The sequence below is a fragment of the Panthera pardus genome, unplaced genomic scaffold, assembly GCF_024362965.1.
Source record: "Panthera pardus isolate Hobbes unplaced genomic scaffold, ASM2436296v1 HiC_scaffold_24, whole genome shotgun sequence".
NCBI lineage: Eukaryota > Metazoa > Chordata > Mammalia > Carnivora > Felidae > Panthera > Panthera pardus.
Window position 1 is genome coordinate 102,352,137 of NW_026526810.1, and position 22,443 is coordinate 102,374,579.

Sequence of the window (22,443 nt, forward strand, 5' to 3'; positions counted from 1 at the left end):
GTACAGTAGGGGACAATATAATCTTTATTTCCTGCTTTGTTGTTTAGTTTAGAGGACGATTTTAGATTATAGGGAAGACTATGGAAAAGGAACAAAGAGTTTATACACATGTAAGATAATACCAGTGATTTTGGAAATGTGCCCCCTTCCGAATAATAACATATCCAATTTCACTTAAATTAAGTTTGGACTGACTTTGGCCAGTTGCTGGGATGGAGTGCTAGTGTTTGGCACCGTAAGGAGACCTGATCAAAGTCTTGAAAGATCTGAAGTTGTGTAATACGTTTATAGAGGAGAAGGATATGGAACACTATATTTCTCTAGTACATTTAAGATATCTGATTAACAACAGCTTTAAGGATGCACCGGTCATGCAGAGCTATAGCATAACCTATAGGATATTGAGAGGTTATCTATGGGAAAAGGCTTAATTTTGTTGAAATTGGATTCTGAGTCTCTTCTTGGTGATGTTTCATGACTACTGTCACTCATAGTTGTATTTACTAAAATTGTACATGAGTTTTAGAAATGTATCTATGGAGTTACTACCCTAATTTTCTAAGCTTTAATCTTCTTATCTATAAAATGAAGATGATAATAACTAAATGATAGGAATGATACCCTCATTAAGAAAACATAATGTGAAGGGCACCTGGGTGGCTCAGTCATTTAAGCATCCAACTCTCAATTTGGGCTCAGGTCATGATCCCAGGTGGTGGGATCAACCCCCCATTGGGCTCTGTGCTGAGCATGGAGCCTGCTTAAGATTCTCTCTCTCTTTCTCTCTCTCTCTCCCTCCTCTGCACCTTTCCCCTGCTTGTGCTTGCTCTCTCTCTCTCTCTCTCAAAAAAAAAAAAAAAAAAAAAAAAGTAAGAAAGAAAGAAAAAAAAGAAAACATGAACAAATTTTTTACTTTTTAAAGTAATAAATGTGATCATAGAGTGTGATTATCACTATCCAAAAAGCAGGTTTTAAGTTACTAAAGTATGTTGCATTAGCAGTCTTCAGGAAGAAAAGAGAGAACTTATTCTAACTGAAAATTATTTTAGGGGTGCCTGGGTGGCTCACGTCAGTTGAGTGTCTGACTCTTGGTTTCAGCTCAAGTCACGATCTCACAGTTTCGTGAGTTCGAGCCCCATGTCGAGGCTCTGCACTGAATGCTGAAACTGCTTGGGATCCTCTCTCTCCCTCTCTCTCGGCCCCTCACCCATTTGTTCTCTCTGTCTCTCTCAAAATAAATGCACTTAAAAAAGTATTTTATAAGTAGATTTGCCATTTTCTCAGCGGTAATTTTGAATGTTGTAGGCTGGGGAAGGACATGAAAAAGAAAATGAATTCACAGGGCAACTCAAAGTGGCTGAAGATGTTGAAAAACTCATTGAACAAGTGGAAATCTGGGAGGCAGAAACTGAATCTCTTCTGGAGCTTCTGAGATGTCATGAGGGGGTAGACGCCTCAGTGGAAGAATCTTTGCAGGTAGGAGTGCAAAAGTATTAAGAAGATAGCTTTCGTGGTTGTGGACTTATGTACTAAGACAAATACAAGGTTTTAAGGTAAATAGTAATAAGACTGCTGTTTGAACTTTCTTTGCTGAGCGTTGTAAAAATTGTTTGAACTTTCTTTGCTGAGCGTCATTCCTGGATCATTTGCTGAGATTTTGCCTGAGGACAGAGGATAGATTAGGAGACCACTAATGATACCTTACAAGTCTCAATTCCTGAACTGATTTTCCCAGCCACCTAATGGAGATTAAAATATTCTCTGGTTTCAGAGAGCAATGAAGAGATGAGTCAGGATGTGTCAGATAGGTAGGTCAGTTCAGCGAGAGTATAAGAGATTACACAATTTATGCTTTGAAAGCTCACCCATTGATTAAGCCACCTACCCTTCCTTCCTTGATGCAGGGAGGGTGACAGATGTTGTTAAAACCTTTCTGTCTTTATTCTCGGGCAGTCGACTCATTGAAAAGCACTGAGGCAAGAGTGTGTTTTAATATCATTCGGTTCTCCTGGGGAAGGAGTTACGACTGAGGTTTTTACTGAGTTCCAGCTCAGCTATAAAACTTATGGAGCATGTCATAAATTTCAACAAGATGGAAAGTTCCTGGAATGAAGGGATAGTCACGTAATTCTTTGAAATCCAGATTTCTGAAAGGTGTATAGGTAGCATTTTGTGTTTTCGTGGTTTATACGAATCACATTTTTTATCGTTTTGAAAATATTGTGTAAACGTACCTGTGCCATCTGCCAGCACTTATTTTTAGTTTTGTTTTATTCTTATATTTATTTATTTGTTGTATCTGGAATTCATTTGATGAAATGAGTAGGAAGGAGAAATTCAATATTTTAAAAATATTTCAAAACAATGACAATGATCCCTCTTACAAACAATGAAAATACAAATATGCTTATATAAGAATATACTTATATTAACAAGGAATTAAGTAGATCTTTATTAGAGCAAGATATATGGTGAAGTAAGAAATGCAGATTGGTGAACAGTACCAGTGATGTGATTTTTTTTTTTAGACTTTTTTTAAAACAATTGCTTTTTTATAGTAAATGGGTTTATTTCCATAGAAAACTGTGTGTAAGGATATACAAATAACTAACTGTTATCTTGATCGTGCATTAGGTCCCAGTCTTGGCACATTTCCAGATGCCTCATACATGTAAACCAAGTAACCAAATATTGTTACTCTTATAATTTAAAAGAGAAAAAAATGAAAATATAAATGAATGTGCTAACTGTAGAACATTTAAATAATGTACAAAAGCATAAAGAGTAAAAGCACCATGATTCCACTGCTCTAAGATAAATACAGTCAACATTTATATAGTTAATATCAAACAGTGTAACTTCTATTTTTTCATACTTTTGCTACCCTTGAGTTGTAATTAAAATGTTTTGTGCTGATTCGATAACTGAAAAGTGGTACCTCATTATTATTTTAATTTGTACTTATTTAATTACATGTAAGGTTGAACTGTCTTTCATGTATTTATCAGCCATTTGTTTTTGTGAATTATCTGTTCTTGCGTTTTCTGAATTTTCTTCGGGACCTTAGTACTTTTCTTTTCTTTCTTTTTTTTTTTTTTTAACGTTTATTTATTTTTGAGACAGAGAGAGACAGAGCATGAGCAGGGGAGGGGCAGAAAGAGAGGGAGACACCGAATCTGAAACAGGCTCCAGGCTCTGAGCTGTCAGCACAGAGCCCGACGCAGGGCTCGAACTCACTCACTGCAAGATCATGACCTGAGCCGAAGTCGGACACTTAACCAACTGAGCCACCCAAGCACCCCAAGGACCTTAGTACTTTTCTTATTGAATTTATGAGCTCTTTGAATCACGACACATTTTCATTTGTGTGGCAAATATTTTTACCAAGTTGTTGACTTTTAAGTTGTTTATTTTATTTTACATGGAAAATTTTTATATTGATGTTCTTGCTCTTATCCCTAAAAAGGCCCCTTCACACCCAGAGGGTAGATCGCTTTTCATGGATAATTTCTTTTTGTAGTTTTCTATTTTATATGTAACTTTCTGATCCACTGAAGTTTATTTTTAGTGTGTTGTATAAAGCATGGTTATAAATTTCTTTTCCAATAGCCATTTTTCTCCAATAACATTTAGTGAATCTCCTTCCAACCGATTTGACTTAGAACAACTTCATTTTGGGGTGCCTGCGTGGCTCAGTCGGTTGGGCGTCTGACTTCAGCTCAGGTTATGATCTCACAGTTCTTGAGTTCGAGTCCTGCATCGGGCTCTGTGCTGACAGCTTTGGATTCTGCTTTGACAGCTTTGGAACCTGCTTTGGATTCTGTGTCTCCTTCTCTGTCTGCCCCTCCCTGCCCTTGTGTGTGTGTGCATGCTTGTGCTCTCTCCCTCTCTCTCTCTCAAAATAAATAAACATTTAAAAAAAAAAGAGAACAACTTCATTTTAAGATTTATTACTACTCTCTCAACTTATTTGACTATTGGCATTGTATTACTTCTAGGCTTTATTTTATTGAAGTGCTTACTGTGTAAAGAAACTATGACAGACTATGTTTCTCAGAATCTCATTGTACTAACATAAAAATTTTTTAATGAAGTTTAAAAATAACATTTTTAGAGTACAAATGTACCTCGCTTTGGATTAATAATAATTAACTTTTTATGATTTCCTGACCAGATTAAGGTTAATGTTTAACATATAACCTGAATATTTATTGTGGTCTCACTTTGTTTTCATAGCATCTTATTGCCAAAGGCTCTATGTATGAAGAGCTTGTGTCTAGAATTGAAGATACCTTACAAATGGATGTGCAAAATATTTCCAGCCAGGAGTCCCTTCAACATGTTCTCACAGTTGGGCTTCAGACAAAGATTCAAGAAGCTAAAGAGAAAGTTCAGGTCTCTCTTTAATATTTCCTATTAAGTGAATCCAGTCTTTAAAACTGAGTGGTCAGTAGGAGGATGGGGAAGAGAGGGAGGGATTGCCCTCTAAGTTGGAAACGTTTTATAAAATATTACTTTTGTGTTTTATGTGTATATTTTAACAATTTAGAGCACATTGAAAAATATCAACATAATAAGTAGGATATTCTTATGTCTAGTGGGAAAATAAGAGTCACTCCTCAAAGACTGTATTTGTTAATTTGTGACTTACCAAAAAGCTGGGCCAGCTGTTGAGAATTTTTTGTCTTTGCAGATCAGTATGGTGAAATTAGTTTCCGTGTTGAAAAACTCAGCTGATGCTTCCCCAGATCTGGATGTCAGGCTGAAAATGGAGGAGTCACAGAGGGAACTTGAATCATACATGACAAGGGCTGAGCAATTACTTGGACAAAGAGAGAGCCGGAGTGGACTAATTTCAAAATACAAGGTGGGACTCTCAACCGTCAAATGTAGGCTCTTCTTTTTTTTTTTTAACATTTATTCATTTTTAAGAGACAGAGACATGAGTAGGGCAAGTGCAGAGAGAGAGGGAGACACAGAATCTGAACCAGGCTCCAGGCTCTGAGCTGTCAGCACAGAGCCCGACGCGGGGCTCAAACCCACAGACCGTGAGACATGACCTGGGCCAAAGTTGGACACTTAACCCACCGAGCCACCCAGGCACCCCCAAATGTAGGCTGTTTATTATCAGCTACCTACCTCATGTGAAATCGAGATAATTCCGTCACTGTAATCATGCGCAAAGTTACTGTAACTTTAAAGAATTTCCCAGTTTCATATGTTGTTCCCAGAAACTATTAAAAATATACATAAATGTGAGGAATTTTTTCAATTTAAACTTTAGTATAGATCTGCCAAATGGACTCAGTGGTATAGTGTCACGAGCACAACTGATTGTACGATATTCAGCATGAGTTTAATTTTTCTTGCTTTTTAAATTAGTAAAATGGGCATCATAATTCCAGCTGCCAAATTTGTTGTCAGACGTTAAATAAAAAAAAGGCACATGAAGGCCCTTGGAATAGGTAAAGTTCTCTGAATATAAAATAACACTTTTGTTGTTGAAATGCTTTGATAGAAGTTATATGTGATCTTATGGGTAAAGATCCAGTGATGTTGTTTTGTGTGGCGATAGTTTCAGGTTGCTTTTTGCCGGTTTGATAGGCGACTCAAGATGTGTGCAAACCCGAGAGTCATTATTAATTAACATGATGGGAGGCACTTGGGTGGTCTATGAAGTAAAAGTACGATAAGGTCTCTACCATTGGACACATTGGAGAGGTAGAGTGATATGTGGCCTTTCGTTCCTTTATTCAATATTTCACACACTTATTGGACATTTAACATGAGCTAGACTTCTGGGGGGACCGCCCCACTCTTCTGGAAGAAGGAGACTCTTTATTCTCATCATGGCCTCCTTCTCTTTTCTGGGCCTCAGTCCTCATCTGGCTTTCTGGATTGTGAACCCGACCACGGCCCTGTTATCAGCCGTCTCAACACTGCTTTTCCCAGGACCCCAAAGACCTCCCCTGCGTGATCTATTTCTGTTTGCATGTTGCTAGCCACCATCTTTGACCAGTTCCCTCGGCCTTTTATTGTCGCTTGTATTCCTAGGTTGCTGAGAGTGCTGAACTGACCTTAAAGAGTCAGTGGTTCTTATGAATAATCACCAGGCTGGATTTCCTGGTGCCGATATGGTCAGCTTAGGAAAGAGAGAAGGAAGAGACAAAACGGAGGCTCAAGGCCCCTTCTCTCCCAGAGAGAGGGGTTAGAGGGGTCAGTCTGGCGCCATTTTCCTCCTGCTGAGGGTCTACCTTTTGGAATCTGAGGCCACAGATTTCCCCCCTTTTATCTCTGGCATTTAGTAAAGTAGAGCCATTTTCATGGCAGAAGCAAGATCTCTGCCCTGCCACGTCCTGCCCTGAGACCCCTGGGACTCCAGGGGCACATGAGTCATGGGAGCCATCTGCCAGCATGTAGGGAGGGTTAGAGAGTCTCCCCAGGTAATAAATCCAGCAATCCTCACAGAGGCCTTGGAGGAAGGCCCTGGGGCTCAGCCTTGTACTTTTTCCACAGTAGGCCCATAATAAATATGTTGTGAGTGCATGAATGAATTCTCACCGTGCTTAAGTGCCTTATTCCCTAAAGTTACTTTTGTCTTCTGTCTCCTGTAGGTTTTCTGTCTCTTTCACAAGCACCAAGCTATTCTGTGTTCTGTCATTTCCTAATTAATTAAACTAGGTTTCTGCCAGGTAATTGCCAGGTCTATAAGAGCAGGTAAGCATGAGATAAGGAGCAGACGCGTCTCTGTCCACTGCTACTCCCTCTCTGGGGCAAGACTGCCAGTGTGGTTGGCCCTGGGCAAAACTTTGAAGTTGATGATAAGGTAATGTTGACTTGTTGCAGCCTAAAAATGCTTATGCACAATATTAAATATTGGCCTATTAATCCTACTATAAATTGTGTCTTCTTACAACACTAATCTCTAATACATGCTAGTATATTCTTCGTATTGTATTGTTAATGAAGGATGGTCCTCTATTCACTAGTACTTAGGAACTTTAGAGGAAACAGTGCCAGTGGCTCATTCCCCTGCACAATAATCCTTTCAATTATTTATCAGAGGGGTAACAAAAGTCCTTTTGAATGTCCTAAGCAAGTCTTTATCTGGTCCTCAAATGTCTAACTACATTTGATTAATAAATATTTGGCAGTTCTTTTCAAAGTTATTCAAGAGATGCAAAAGGGATATCAACCTTACTTTACAAAAAGTCTCTCCTAAATCTTCATAGTCTCCAAAAAGTCTTTTCCCAGTTCTGCCCCTGAAAGACCTACCAAAATTAGCTTTGAGGACTTGGCAGTAGAATGAGACTTTTTTTTTTTTTAAAGATTTTATTTTTTAAGCAATCTGTATACCCAACGTGGGGCCCGAACCCAGAACCCCAAGACCCAAGAGTCGCACCCTCTGCTGACTGAGCCAGCCAGGCCCCCTAGAATGAGGCTTTCATGTTCTCATTTATGTTCTCTTTTTTAGGAAGCACTAATAATTCTAAATTCTAAAAGTCTGGTCAAGTATTTGAAAGCTGTTGAGGAACTGAAAAATGATGTAACTGAGGGTGTAAAGCTGTCTTTGGAAGAAGAGAGTAGACGTGTCTGTGCCAAGTGGGAGGTAAGAACATGCACATGTATCTGGGATTCTGCTTGTAGATCTGACCCTGGGCCCATTTGTCATCAGTCATTCCTGGCCATCCCCTGTGTACTTGGTATCGCAGTGGGGGCTGATCCTGTGAGTTTCCCAGGGCCCAGTCAGGTTCTGTGTTCAGCCAGTGACAACACGGCTTGTAGATTAGAGGGTGATTGGAGGGGGGAAAGGGGAGAGTCCAAAGTCCCTCTCTTGGACAGTGTCTTTGGTGGCTGTGGGTCCCATGGTTCCAGATTCTGATGACCCTTCTGTCTGGGCTCCTGTGAAGCCTCCAGCCCAGCAGTATAGCAGCCTTCTGCCAGTGTTCATCTCCGGATTGCCTTACTGTCCTCCCTTTGGCTTTTCTGATCTTTCATCTTGTGTGTAACTAGTTCCCTGCATTTGATTCCCTCTGAGTTAAATATTTAGTGTTTCCTGGGTCCCTAGTTGGATCCTGACCGAGACAACATATAGACACATATGCACATGTAGAGTTTCCTAGTGAAATAGGCATAGACTTTGATGGCAGACAGACCTCGATTCAGCAGCTATGACCTTGGGTAAGTTGTTTCACCCTCTAGGAACGTATCTGATAAAATGGGGATGTGTGCAGCCACTTGGCAGGATTGTCGCAAGGATTTATCTAAAGCCCCACCACAGAGATTGTGTTCAATAAGCGGTGATTTGTATTCAGCATGTGTGTCTGGAGAGAGAGAATAAGGTAATATAATTGAATGTCTACTGTTAAAGGCACTTGAAACGTATTTTATTTAACTTTATTGTTTTTTTTTTTATTTTAGAGACAGCGTGTGAGTGGGGGAGAGGGTCAGAGGGAGAGAGAGAGAATCTCAAGCAGGCTCCACGTCCAATGTGGAGGCTGATGTAGGGCTCGATCCCATGACCCTGGGATCATGACCTGAGCTGAAATCAAGAGTTGGATGCTCACCTGTTGGAGCCACCCAGGCGCCCCTTAAAACATACTTTTAAATAGACGTTTATTTAAAATAAATAAATTAAATGAAAAGTTAAATAAATTTCTAAATTTTAGAACAATTTTATTTATTTATTTATTTATTTATTTAGAATTTTAGAGCAATTTTAGATTTACTGAATTATTACAAAGATAGTACAGAGAGTTCCAGTGTACCCCATGCCCAGTATTATTATCCCTTATTATTATCATCTTACATTAATACGGTATCTTTGTCACACTTAATGGCCCAACGATGGTACGTTATTTCCTTACGTTTATACTTTATGCATGCACCGCGTTTCCCTCCTCTCATTTTTTTTTCTATTTCAGAATCCCATCCAGGACATACATTTTAGTTCCGTGTTATTTCTCCATAGGCTTGGAATGTGTTTTGTATATGTTTTCTCTAGTCTCCAGCCTTGTCTTTTCCATTCTCTTAATGGTATCTTTCACAGCTAATACATGGTTTTAGTTGTTAGAAAGAAAAAGAAAATATGTTTCTGGGTCTGGTATATTTTAAAACATCCTCCCGAGTGACATAAAACAAATCAGAATGTCTTTTAAACTCCCTTTCTACCCTGTGTCACTACAAATATTTTTATTGGGTTTTTAATGAAAATCTTTTCAATGTATTCTTTTCCCATAGTTAGCTAATACATGTGCCTTTGTGGGCTTTTTTTTTTTTTTTTTTTTTTTTTGCAGTCTCTTCATCATGAGATGTCTTTGTATATTCAACAACTGAAAATAGACATTGAAAAAGGAAAACTCAGTGACAGTATTTCAAAACTTGAAAAACAAATAAATAAAGAAAAGAAACTAATTCGCAGAGGAAGGACCAAGGGTCTCATCAAGGAACATGAGGTAAACCACCTGTTTTCCATTTATATGTTGTCATCATTTTGGAGTTTCTCTTACATGGTTGTGTATGTCCTTAACCTTGGATTAAACCTGCTCTGAAAATTACGTCAGTCCTCTTGTCCGTTTCCTGGGGATTATCCCTTACGTGGTTCGAGTTCTAACTGCAGCCTGTGTTTCTTGCTTTTGGGACATGTGAAAAATTCAGCGTCAAGTTATTATTTCATGATTTCCCTTGCCATGGCTCAGTGGCCCTGTCCCTTGAGACTGTGGTTGCAAATGTGTCACCTGTTGCTTAAGTACCCACAGTTGATTTTGAGGGGCACGGTGTCCTCAGAAGTGCTGCTTTTGGAAAAGATAGCCAATCAGGATATAAGCATCTGGGGCAAATCTCATGCTCCATCTGGCCCCCATCCTATATGATTGCTTCTATTTATTTGACAGTATTGACTCTTCTTCTTTCCTTTAAACTGTTTACTGCTGTGGCTCTCCCAATATCAACCTCTCTTGCTTTTCCTTATTTGATTATTTTTTGGGGGGTGGGGAACTTCTTTTTAGCGTCATTCACAAATTTCTCTCTCTTTTTTAAAGTAATCTTTATACCCAACGTGGGGCTCGAACTCATGACCCGAGATCAACAGTCGCACAGTCTACCAACTGAGCCAGGCAGGCGCCCCACAAATTTCTCTGTTTCCCTTGTGTTACCTTAATGTTTTAGTTTTGAGAGTCTCCATTTTTGGCTGGTTTCGTGCCTGCCTAGGGGTTTTCTGCCCTTTGCGGCTTTAATGATAAAACCCTCTCTGCAGTGATAGTGCCTAAATCTTTATCACCACCTGAGTCCTTTCCTCTGAGGTCCAGATTCTGTTTCTGAGTGGTACATGTCCCAGTGTTCTTCAGAAACCTCCAGTTCAGCATGTCCAAAACTAGCCCATAATATCTTCCCTCAAACTTTGCTCCCTTTTGTATCTGTTGGTCATGAAGCCACTGCAGCCTGAGAACTCCCCTCCTCCCCATCCCCTTTCCTTCCTGCTCAGCTGTGATGGAGTCAGTTGCCAGGCCTCATGGCCAGGCCTCCAGGACACCTGCTTCCTCTCCTTCTTTTCCACGGTGTTGCCATTGCCCTTGACCTGGGGTATTTTCCCCATGCGATGATGGCCACATCATCTTCCAGACCCATCAACAGAGAGACCCCTTTGAACCACAGATCCTATATCACTGCCTCACTGTTACTCCCAGAATATCTCTAAGCCCCTTAGAACACCACGCAGGTGGGCCACAGTCTGGCCTCAAGACGTGCCTTCAGCGTCCCTCCTCCCGCGCTGTGCCCTCCAGTCACACTGGACTGCTGTTCTTTCAGAACATCTGGAGCTTTCTTCCCCTTGGCTGTTCCTTCTGGTGGGAGTGACCTCTCTCGCCTCTGACTCGGAGCAGTCGGACTTGTTCTGGCCGCATCTCCCTCAGATGGCTCCCACATGTGGAGTGGGTTTTCTCGGACTCCTTACGGCAGGCAGTGACCCTGTCATAACACTTGTCACACTATGCGCACATTATTTGTATGACCACTGGAGGGGAGGAAAAAAAATTATTATTTTTTTGACTCCTGAGGGTCCCCGAAAATGAAACCGACAAAGGCAGATGAACAGGAGAAAAGCGTACATATTTTATTGAATTTTTACATGCACGTGGGAGCCTTCACAAGAGAGTAAAGACCCAAAGAAGTGACCAGAGAAGGAATTTTTTATACCTTGTAGACAACGAAGCCATACATTTGTGAAGAATTGGCAAGGCAAAGATAAGGGTTAGTTTAACAAGGTTTGTTTGCAGATTCCTCCGGTACTGTCTCTGGGCTGATGAGAGTCTATCGCTAATAAAAAGAGACTTTATTTCCTGCCTGTAGGCAGAAAGCAGGGAGCTTTTTCTGTGATTGCTGCTTCTTAATTGCCTTTAGCTCAAAATAATTTTCTCACCAAAGAGGCATATTTTTGGCGGCGTCTGGCTGGCTCAGTAGAGCGTGTGCCTCTTGATCTCGAGGTCGTGAGTTTGAGGCCCACGTTGGGTGTAGAGATGACTTTAAAAAAAAGGAGGCATATTTTGGGGTGACATATTTCTGGTTTCATTCACTGCATTACTAGACTGTGGTGAATCCCTTTCAGGCTGACTTCCTCATCTTTGTTTCTCCAGTGCCCATTACCACACCGGGCGCACAGCGGATGGCCTATAAAAGATTATGTTGTTAAAGTCACACACATCTGTTAGTTTCTAATCCTTATGGACTAATCACGTAAACTCATTTGAAACACATTCCCTGCTTTATTTCCTCAATCAGGCCTGCTTTTCTGAGGAAGGCGGTCTGTACCAGCTCCACCACCACATGGACGTCCTGCGGGAGCTGTGTGAAGAGCTGACTTCACAGAAGAGTCAACAAGAAGTGAGGAGAGCCCTGAAAGATTATGAACAGAAGATAGAAAGACTTCGGAAATGTGCTTCCGAGATTCACGGGGCGCTGCAGCCCGCGGTGGGAGGCGTGTCGAAAAACAAGTGAGTGCTTCATAAGATTAACTACACATCAGGGGAAAACAAGAGAAAGCCCCTTGCAAGATCAAATGACAAGGAGTGTTATTTATTCTCTTTTAGACTTCCTGTTTCTGCCTCTGTTTTAACGTGCAATTTTGATTCCTTCCTAGGGAGCCCATGAGCACATCTGAGAACGGAGGAAGGAATGCCCACAGCGAGGTGCCATCTGCAAACTCAGATAATCAGCCATCAGCTGAACAGGTGTCACATGCGGATAATGTATTTTAGAAGTAAACCCAGTGAAAAAAGCCAAGCGCACAACAATCTGCTTCTCATAAATTGCTAGCTTTAATTATCTCATTATTTTCATCAGCTGAGGAAGTAATGCAAGAAAGACTCCCTTTCAGAGAATTACAACACAGTGAACCAAAGCTATAGCGAGCGTAACGTTTTCTTCTCCTGAGGATACAAGAGCTCTTTCAGAAAGAGATCATTTGCAGACATTACGATTACACGTAGTCTGTGCGCGTTCCTAGTCAGGGGTACGAGAGGTTGAGTTTCATCTGTACGGATGCCTCAGCTGCGTGGAGATGAGCTAGTTCACTTATTATTTGTCTTTTTCTCAGTACATTGTCGTTTGCTCCCCTTGGGGATTGAATTTTCTGAATTCTTGAATTTTAGGTAAGTGGCCATGGACTGTGGGTCATAGCCCAGCCTGCTAGTCTGAAGCTGTGGGGAAGGAACCAGGTGTATTTGAAATCAGAGGTCTGGCCTGCACGCTAGGCTTCCGAAGGCTTTTGACTATGGCTATGCAGTCGTAGGCAGAGACAGTATTTAGGGGTTTAGGGGCTGGGAGAACACCTTTTCTGTGCTGATATACCGATTAGAAGGTGAGACTCCGTGTAATAAATCTCTTCTGTCCTAGGGGAAGGCCTTTCTCTGACCTGAGAAGCTTCAAATAAATTTTATTATCTCCTGGGTGAGGGTATACAGAATTAGTGATATACCTTTGTACTATAAAATGTTTATCTTTTCCAGGCAATTAAGTATATTGAAGATATTATGTTTGCTATTTTGCATATTTGCTTAGGCAATGGGATCAACTAAGAATTTTAGCCTGGAATCTGAGTTAAAGCCTCAACAGGAAGAAAGCGTTATGGAGAAGTATGAGAAGGGTCACGATGCGTCTGTCCGTAGTTTACAAGAGAGGTAACTTAAATAACTGGAAGATCCACCTAAAATCTTTCATTAATACAAACATGTTATACTTTAATACATGTGTATAACCCATTAGTCATAATTTTTGCATGTAGTCCAGTAACTTAAGCAGAAATTCCTGAGATTTCCTCATGTATAATCGACAGTAATTAAAAAAAAAAATTGTCTTCTTATTAAAGTTAAGTAGCATCGCGTTTAATTTTTCCCCAGGTATGATACACACAGAGAAAATCTTGAGCTGTGCCTGCAAAACAACAAATTCAGAATTATTTCTGATTTCTCCAGTGACGTAGTAAGGAGTAGTGCTTGTCTTCAGGCTAAACTGACAGATCTACAGGTAATTACTAAAAATATTATTAGAGGAGTTTTATGTTTTATTAGAAAATAATACCACCGTGAGTATAGAATTCACTACCTTTGCTGAGGTCACGTACGCTAGATGTTTCCAAAGAACTCTCTTTGTTGGATTACATTTCCAATGTCATTCTATTCTAGAAACTGATTTGCCTTCAAGTACCAAGCCCAGGAAAGACTTTGGTTCAGGGTCCTAATTTATTGCTCCTGCTCTGATTTGGTACTCCAGATACGGTGGCTTGCAGAGTTTTGGGTTGTGTATAGGATAAGAATGAGGACTTCAAAAGAATTGGTCCAAGCACTATGTTTGAAGGCAGTTTCACCCAACAGCCCAACTGTGTGGCTATAAAATTAACAATAGGTGAAAAACCAGTCATCTTGACAAATTGTCACCTTGTGTGTCTCATGTTGGGCAATAACAAAGGGGCAGGCAGTGGAAGGATCTTTCACTCTGATGGATACTCTTGTGGAGAGCCATCAGAAGAAGTATTGCATTTGGCTCAGGAGCTACAGAAAAAAAACTGTCTAATGTTGGGCACACCAGTTGTAGGCCCTACAAATGAAGATCTTCCTTACTTTGAAGACGATCTGTGCAGTGCAGGGCAACACTGTTGTATACTTGGACGTACATTAGAACGAACCCTCACAGAAAACCCATCGGGTGGAGAAAAGGGCCATGGGAGAGCCTACAGTGCCCTCCCATATTTTATAGTTATCTTCCTTTTATAATGCCAGTTTCTGAGTCACACTCTACCATCTGGCTTTTCTCTATTTTCCATCTGAGTAAGCAGAATGAATATGTTAAAATCTCTGTTGTTCAAGTGATAGATTTAGCACGTTTTCATCACAATTAAGAAACTGTCTTGAGACCTTACTCCAGTAACTGAATAATGAGTTGGTCATAAAAGCTATACTAATCCTTGGGGAAAGTGAACAAATTATAATGATCAGCACTCAGTAAAATTGTGTGGTAGCACCTTTAAAAAAAAAAAAAAAAAACCTAACAAGATAAGGAGCTGGAATAGAATAGAATTTTTACATGTTTAATTATAAATCATAATTTCATTCACTTCTTATTTGATAGAAACAGTTTTAGTTCACTCTAGTTTTCTTTTTAGTTTAGGGAGAAACAAAGATTTATTGTCTAGAGGAACTAGAATATCTGTTCTTATATTACATGTATCTTTCCTTTTTTTAAGTTAATTTGTTTTGAGAGAGAGAGAGAGAGAGAGAGAGCATGAGTGGGGGAGAGGCAGAGAGAGAGAGAGAGAGAGAGAGAGAATCTTGAGTAGGGACTCGATCCCATGAAATCATGACCTGAGCTGAAATCAAGAGTCCAACGCTTAACCGCCTCAGCCACCCAGGCGCCCCTACATGTATCTTATCTTTCTGAATTGTATTCTTTGCACTGACTTATGGGAAGGAAGTGTGGGTTCCTTCATTGTTGACTCCCTTTACTTCACTGAATGGGTCTTCTAACTGAGAGCACAGTTAAGATCATTGTTCCCTGAAGGATACTTTACTTGTAGATGGTTGAAAAATATTTTTAAAACTTATTTAAAATTAAAATTAGTTAATTAATTTCATTAATGAAATTAGATATAAAAATAATTTTAATGTATTTTCATATGAAACTTCGTGTTCATAGTTGGCGAATGGCTCATTTTGTTAGAACAAAATAATCGTGCCTGTTAACCCCCTAGTTGAAGATTACTTTATGTGTTTCATCTAGGTCTTAGAAAATGAAACTGATTCCTGCTGGAAGGAGTTTGAAATCACTTCACTGAAGTTAGAAGAGCTTGAGAGTGATGTAAAGAAGCCCTTTATACGCGAGGCAAGAGACAGATTAAAAGAAAAAGAAAGAGAGTTTCAGATGACTCTTAATACCAGGTATAATTCTGAGATCTATTAACCCTGCATTTACTAAATTTATGAAATTTTAATGCTATTTTAAGCTAGGCTAGTACTATATTAAGTATTTTATTTGGTTGCTAACTTGAGGGCCATTTTACTGATGAGGAAACTGATACTCAGGGAGGTTACATAACCTAACCAAGCCTCCCCACTGGCCAGACATTTAGGTGGAATTTGCACTCTGTTGAGTTCCAAAGGCCGTGGCTCTTCCCCCTGATCTGCCCTTGGGCATGAATTTGGCCATGTCACATAACTTCTCTGAATCTTGATTTTCCCATTTCCAAAGTGAGAGTGCTGTTATTATCCCCTATACATAGGATGTGTTTCCCCAGGACATATCCCCACTTTACATAGGAGGAAACTGAGGCTCACAGTCATATGTTATTCGTCAAAGGTCACACATTTCATTCTCACATTAGTAGAGCCCATTTCTTTGAATTCTGTTATATTTTCACTAATAAAATAATTAGTGTTTATAATGACATTTCTTTGTCATCCAAGGCAAAGTTAAATTACATTCACCATTTTGCACTTCAAAAGGTTAGGAAAGGCTCAGTATGTTTTACAACAATTTTCCATTCAGTGCGGTTTCTGTTAAGCTATTATGAATATGTGGATATAGCAAACAACTCATTCTTTGGCATTTTGGATCGCTGGATTTGGGTTTTTTTTTGTGTGTGTTTTTTGTCTTTCCTGGGTTTGGGTTTTAATCTGATAATCTGCACATATCATTGTATGTATTCTTATTGGGTAATTATTTTTTGTTTGTAGTTAAACAATGGCATTAATATGTTTTATAGACTACCTTTATGGTGCCTTTTCCCATTATGTCTGGGTTTATTTTTCACCCAGAATGGAATCTTTGGAGACTGCGCTGAAGATTGTGTTACCTGTGGAGAAGGAATCACTTCTCCTCTGTGGCTCAGACCTGCTCCTCCATGAAATGGCCATTCAAGAATTTCATCTCATTGATGCTGATGGCATTTATCAAAACCTGAGGGTAAATATAAGTTTTCCCAGGCACTCATAGAATAAATCAGTTCTTCAGAGATTTTTAATTATACGTCAATAGTATATAGTTAGACGATAAGCAATGGCAGAAAGTCTTCAATAATTTAGACTGATTTATTTCTCATCTCTTTTATTCCTCACAAATTTGAAAGTAGGTACAGTGAAGTTAATAGTTAGGTATTTTCTTTGAATTCAAAATGAAGGTCTGCTTATGAATATCTTCTCCAATGACTGAAATCCTAAGTATTGTATTAGACTCGTGTGCATTTTCTACAGTTTACTTATTCCAGGTCTCATTTGAAATAAAAAATATTTAAGTTTTATGTTTCAGATTATAAACAGATGTCTCCACAGTTTACTCTCTATTTTCACTGGAGCGGTAGATTTATATACTTGTTTTCTTTTGGGGATTGAAACATCAGAAAGGTTATCAGATCATGAAACAGATGGGCTCTGATTGTTTGTGATTAAAATGTTTCCTTCTGTGGACCCTGTCTGACTTGGCAGACCCGGGAAGTGGTTTTTCCAGATGCAATCTAGTCATTGGGAGTTTAGGTGCATTGCTGATGGGCAGTCTCTCTTTTTCTCTGCCTCAGTCTTTTTGGCATTTCTTACTTTATTTTAGAATATCCAAGATTCCATCATAAAACAGATTGAAATATGTAATAATTTGGAACAGTGGGGCGACTTTGCATTGAAAGAATTACACCCACTGGATCTCCATGCAACAAAGAATATTATACTGAAACACAGAACACAACTTGATGAAACGAACCACAAGGTACAGAGTTGTAAAGATGCCCTCAAAGCTCTGGAGGACTTTCTGGCTTCTCTGAAAACAGCTGAACTCCCTTTTGAGCTTGTTACAGACCTGTCAGCCTCAGATACACAGGTGGTACCAGAAAACACTTTGACAATAGAAAATAAAGAAGGAGAAACCAATCTGATGAAGGACAAGGCCAGACATTTGGATGAACGTTTGAAGATGCTTGGTATAAGCTTTAAAGATGCTGAACGGGGTGACGACACCTGTGAAAAACTTGTTGATGCTTTGTCCAAAAAGTTATTTGAGACACATGGCTATGGCGTGCAGGAGGAGTTCACTGAAGACAAGTTACTAGAGACTTGTACTTTCAAAAATAATGAACTCCTGAAAAATATTCAAGATGTGTACAATCAAATCAGTAAAATCAGTCTTAAGGATCCCACTGCTCCAGCTGTGAAACAACGGTAAGTCTCATGTCCGTCGATGACCCCATGCGGGATGATACTCCTCTGTATTTTCAGTATGTCTTAGGTGAAAGAAATTCTTTCTGTGTCTTTCTACTTCTGTTCCATCCTGCTCTATTCAGTGTTCAGCATGCTTTCCTGTAGGCACTTCAAGCTTTCCTTTTGTTGACAGTGTGCCTTTACAAAATGTTATATGATTTTTTTCTCCCTAAAGTGTACATTTCATGGACAAAGGAGTAATGAGATAAGATGCATGTAAAGTACTTGAGTTCCTTCAAAGTCCCTTTAGCGCTCTGGTCTTTATTACGGGGTTCTCATGATGAGAGAAGACCTAAAAAACTCCACACACAGGGTACTAAAGAAAGAAAGAAGTGGTAAAGGATACGCATGCTATACCCTATCCCTACTTGTTGCTGAATTATTTGGTCTCCTGCTCTCCTCCCAGCAGGATGGGGATGGGGACAGAGTGGGACGGCATGGGACTGGATGCAAGAGGTCAGCCAAGGTTAGTTTTGATTCTGGAGATTGAGCAGAATTGTGGTAAACTGAGGCAGGCAGGTTTTGTACGAGTGCCGTGATTTTAACTCTTGTGTTCAGAGCCAGCCTCCAGGTCCTGCAAGTGATAATGCTAGCAAGTTACCTCTGTGGCACTCTCCGCCCCTTTCTAAATCTTTCCCACATCCTGTCTCCTCTGCCCACCAAGTCCCTCAGGCTCAGTGCTCTCTTGAGACTCTTCAGTTGACCAAGCTCTTCCCTCTGAAACCATCCTGTGCTAACGGTCTCAATGAGACTTTTATTCCTACAGTGCCCAGTTCTTAGTGAGGTGTTGAACTAGTTACTAATGTGTTATTTATTGTTAATAAATATTTATTCTTTATTCATAAATAAGTAATAAATAAGTTCCATGTTAATTTATACATGAAAAACTATACATCGATAAACAATAAATTGCTTTAATTAAAAAAAAAAATTTTTTTTTAACGTTTATTTACTTTTGAGACAGAGAGAGACAGAGGATGAACGGGGGAGGGTCAGAGAGAGAGAGGGAGACCCAGAATCCGAAACAGGCTCCAGGCTCTGAGCTGTCAGCACAGAGCCCAACGCGGGGCTCAAACCCACGAGCCGTGAGATCATGACCTAAGCCGAAGTCGGACGCTCGACCGACTGAGCCACCCAGGCGCCCCAAATTGCTTTAATTTTTAATTTAGCTACCAATACAACAAATACATGTTGTTGCCGGGTACTATTTTAGGTACTACAGATAGAGGAGTTAGCACAAAAGACAAAAGCTCTTGTTCCTGATGGAGTCTTATCTAGTGAGAGGAGTAAGGTATTCAATATGTTTGATAGTGATAAAAGCTATGAAGAAAAATTGAACAAGGACGGAGGAGGGGGTTGTAATTCAAAAAGGGTCATCAAGAAGAGTTTTACTGAGAAAGTAACTTTTGAGTCACATGGGATGGATGAGAGAGCTGGCCCGGTGACTCCTGGGAGGAAGAGCCTTCTAGGCCGAGGGAGCAGTAGGTGTGAGAATGAGCCTGGCATGTTTGAGGAGAGGCAAGGAGTTGGGAAAGTCAACAGTGAGGGGAAGAAGTATGAAAGGGGATCAGAACGGGTGGGATGGGGGTTAGCTCAGGTAACCTGTGGGCCATGAGATAGCTTTGGCTTTTTCTTTGAGTAACATGGGAAGTCATTGGAGGGGTCCAAGCAAATGGAAATGATTTGGTTTTCACTGTAACAGGCTCTTTCTGGCCCAAGTGTTGAGAATGGTGTAAGAGTCAAGGGAAGATACAGGAAGTCTAGGTTCACCTATGGTAGTGATCCAGGTGAGGGATGATGGTAACATGGACCAGTGTTGAGGTGGCAAAAAGGGCTAAGATTCTGGATAAATTCTTAAGATAGAGTCCACAGTTATATAGGTTATATGTACACATCGTACATAGCTTATAAAAAAGATTGGAGTCGAGAATGATTCCAAGCTTTGACTTGAGCAACTAGAAGAATGGAGTTACCATTAACTGAGATGAGAAAGAATGAAGTTTATCAGGTACTGATCAAGTGTGCTCAGTTTTAGAAATGATAGGTTCAAAATACTTATTTGACGTTCAAATACGAATGTCAACAAGACTCTTAACGACAGATGGAGTCAGAAGGGGCTGAGCATTTAGAATGCCGTGTAGAGTCGTGAGATGGGTGACATTGCCCGCGGAGGGAGGTCAGACAGACAAGGGAAGAGGTCCAAGCTGTTTACTCCAGGCACTCCATGTTAAGAGATCAGGGAGATGAGGAGGAACCAGAGAACGAAACCAAGAAAGAGTGGCCAGTATAGGACAGGGGAAATCAAGAGAGTCCTGGGGTCAAGTGAGAAGACCTTTCAACAAGGAGAAGTGGTCAGCTGTGTCAAATGCTGCTGACCCGTGAAGGAAGCGAAGGTTGAGAATGGAACATGGGTTTAGCAACATGGAGGTTACCGAAGATCTTGGCAAGTAGTTTTGTAGGAGCAGGTGGAGAGTGAAATCCTTATGGGAGTGGATTCCAGAGAGAATTGGAAGAAAGGAGGTAGAGAAGTGAGTACCTGAGAAAAGCAATTTAGACCTGGGTGAATGGAGTTAACCCTTCCAGGGTTAGTTTGCAGATTAAAACCCTTAGGTCAAATGAATCCTTTTTGATGGGGAAGAGCTTTTTGTACACAAGGCAGAAATGCAACATTTCCTTGCACGTTCCTTTCTCCTCGGCTTCCTCTGCTCTTCCTTAGGAGCTTGCAGGGCACGTTCACCTGTCTCTTGTCCTTTCTCCATGTCACACTCTCTTTCCCGTTCGCACCCACTCATATTCTTTGTCTGGTTTCTCTAAGGTACATATCTACCTTCTTTACAAGTGTGTTCACCACAGAAAAATGTCACTGCTTATGGTTTTGTATATTTATTATGTTTAAAATACCGAATTATTATTCTGGAAATGCGAAGAGCCTGTGAACTCTCTAATAAGAGTGTGTAATTTTGGCATAATAGTTTGAGGGCAAATTAAAGTGAGAGTGCCTCCCCCAAATTGCCCTTATATGTGTTGAATCGGAGTGGCCAATCATCGGTTATCAAACTTTTCTCTTTCGTAATCAAGGAAAAAATCACTAATGAAACTGGATAAGGATCTAGATGAATATGAAGAAGAGAAGAAATGCTTGCAAGAAATGGTCAATTCTCTTCCGCAGTTCAGAGACGGCCGAGAAAAATCGCTGAATCAACAGTGCCAAAATACGGCACTTTTGTGGGAGAATACAAAAGCTTCGGTCACTGAATGGTAAGGAAAAAAATCCCTCCCAAATCTGAAAAATTGTGTGTAGCACAATCAACTTTTTGAACTATGTTGAAAACACATCCCCATGGACCTAAAGGAGGAACAAGCATAAGCATTTCATACTGGAAGCTCCTAAGACCAATGTCTGGAGCAAGATCTGGAATCCTAGATTATATTGCCCAATGAATTTAAGAGGTTTATCTAAGAGGAATAACAAATAACCAGTGTATTTATTATTATTGTTATTACTCTACCTGTATTAGTTTTCTATTGCTGTTCTGTAACTAGTTACCAGCAGTTTAGTGGCTTAAAAACAACACAGATTTATCTTACAGTCTGGAGGCTGGAAATTCTGAAATCAAGCTGCCTTCCTTTCTTGGAGGCTCTAGGACAGAATCCGTTTCCTTGCTTTCTAGAGGCCTCCTGACTCCTACTACTTTCCTTGCTGTGTGTCCCCTTCCTCCATCTTTTTTTTTTTTTCTCTTTCTAAATGTTAATTTTTGAGAGATAGAGCATGCAAGCTGGGGAGGCACAGAGACAGCAGGGAAAGAATCCGAAGTGGGCTCTGTGCTGATAGCAGCAAGCCTGATGTGGGGCTCAATCTCGCGAATTGTGAGATCATGACCTGAGCCAAAGTTGGACGCTCAACCAACTGAGCCACCCTTCTTCATCTTTAAAGCTAGCCATGTGGTGTCTTCAAATCTTAATCTGGCTCTTTCTCCCCTCCTCTCATTTCTTTTTCTGTTGTCACTCTGACCCTCCTGTCACCCTCTTATAAGGGGCCTTGTGATGATATTGCACCCACACAGATAATTCATGGTAATATTCCTATTTTAAGTTAATCCTTAACTTAATCACCCCGGTTGGTGATTCTGCTGAATGTTCTCCATCCATGCCTTCTTTCCCTAACTCTCTGTCTGAAGGTAGAAGTGGTCAGGAGGCTGATCCCTAGCTGACTGTACCAGCCAAGCCAAGGGGTCCAGTTAGGACAGGAAGTTACTAGTAGGAGATTTGAAGACAAGCAGAGAGAGAGAGGTCAAGGCGATCTTAACCCCCTCCCTTTCCAGCAGGTGGTTCTGGCAGCCCCTACTGGCAGCCTCCTCTCTGGCTCTGGCTTCCCCCTTTCCCCTGAGTCCGAGTGGTGTATCTGTTTTTCTCTAGTTCGTGTCTCGGCTCCCTGAAAGTTTCCCTTAACTCTGCCCGCATCAGTGGTCCTTTTACACAGAACTCTGTCTGAGGGCACCTCCTGTTTTCTACTGGAACCTGAATGTACAGTAGTTAAGATAAAGCCTGTCTGTGGTATTCAATCTAGTGTACCCTTTGATTTTGTAGAGGAAAGAAATTGAGGTCCAAAGAGGCTAAAGTCACATGACTGATTAGTGCCAGCCATAACTAGAAATCAGGTCTCCTAACTGCTTCATTATTTGTATTACTTTACTTTTTTCAAAGGGCTAACTCT

At 40.4% G+C, this 22,443-nt stretch overlaps 1 protein-coding gene across 11 annotated transcripts in view; it reads left to right on the top strand.

The window, feature by feature from the left end:
• SYNE2 (spectrin repeat containing nuclear envelope protein 2) overlaps positions 1 to 22,443 on the top strand; it is a 339,505-nt gene that overhangs the window by 120,433 nt on the left and 196,629 nt on the right. For all 11 annotated transcript variants that reach the window (XM_053889485.1, XM_053889486.1, XM_053889482.1 and 8 more), the window contains 13 exons: positions 1,306 to 1,476; positions 4,237 to 4,395; positions 4,694 to 4,867; positions 7,475 to 7,609; positions 9,297 to 9,455; positions 11,776 to 11,987; positions 12,134 to 12,224; positions 13,054 to 13,172; positions 13,392 to 13,518; positions 15,268 to 15,425; positions 16,302 to 16,449; positions 17,086 to 17,690; positions 20,808 to 20,987. In XM_053889485.1, coding sequence (XP_053745460.1) covers positions 1,306 to 1,476; positions 4,237 to 4,395; positions 4,694 to 4,867; positions 7,475 to 7,609; positions 9,297 to 9,455; positions 11,776 to 11,987; positions 12,134 to 12,224; positions 13,054 to 13,172; positions 13,392 to 13,518; positions 15,268 to 15,425; positions 16,302 to 16,449; positions 17,086 to 17,690; positions 20,808 to 20,987 — 2,438 coding nt within the window. The remainder of the gene's footprint in view (positions 1 to 1,305; positions 1,477 to 4,236; positions 4,396 to 4,693; positions 4,868 to 7,474; positions 7,610 to 9,296; positions 9,456 to 11,775; positions 11,988 to 12,133; positions 12,225 to 13,053; positions 13,173 to 13,391; positions 13,519 to 15,267; positions 15,426 to 16,301; positions 16,450 to 17,085; positions 17,691 to 20,807; positions 20,988 to 22,443) is intronic.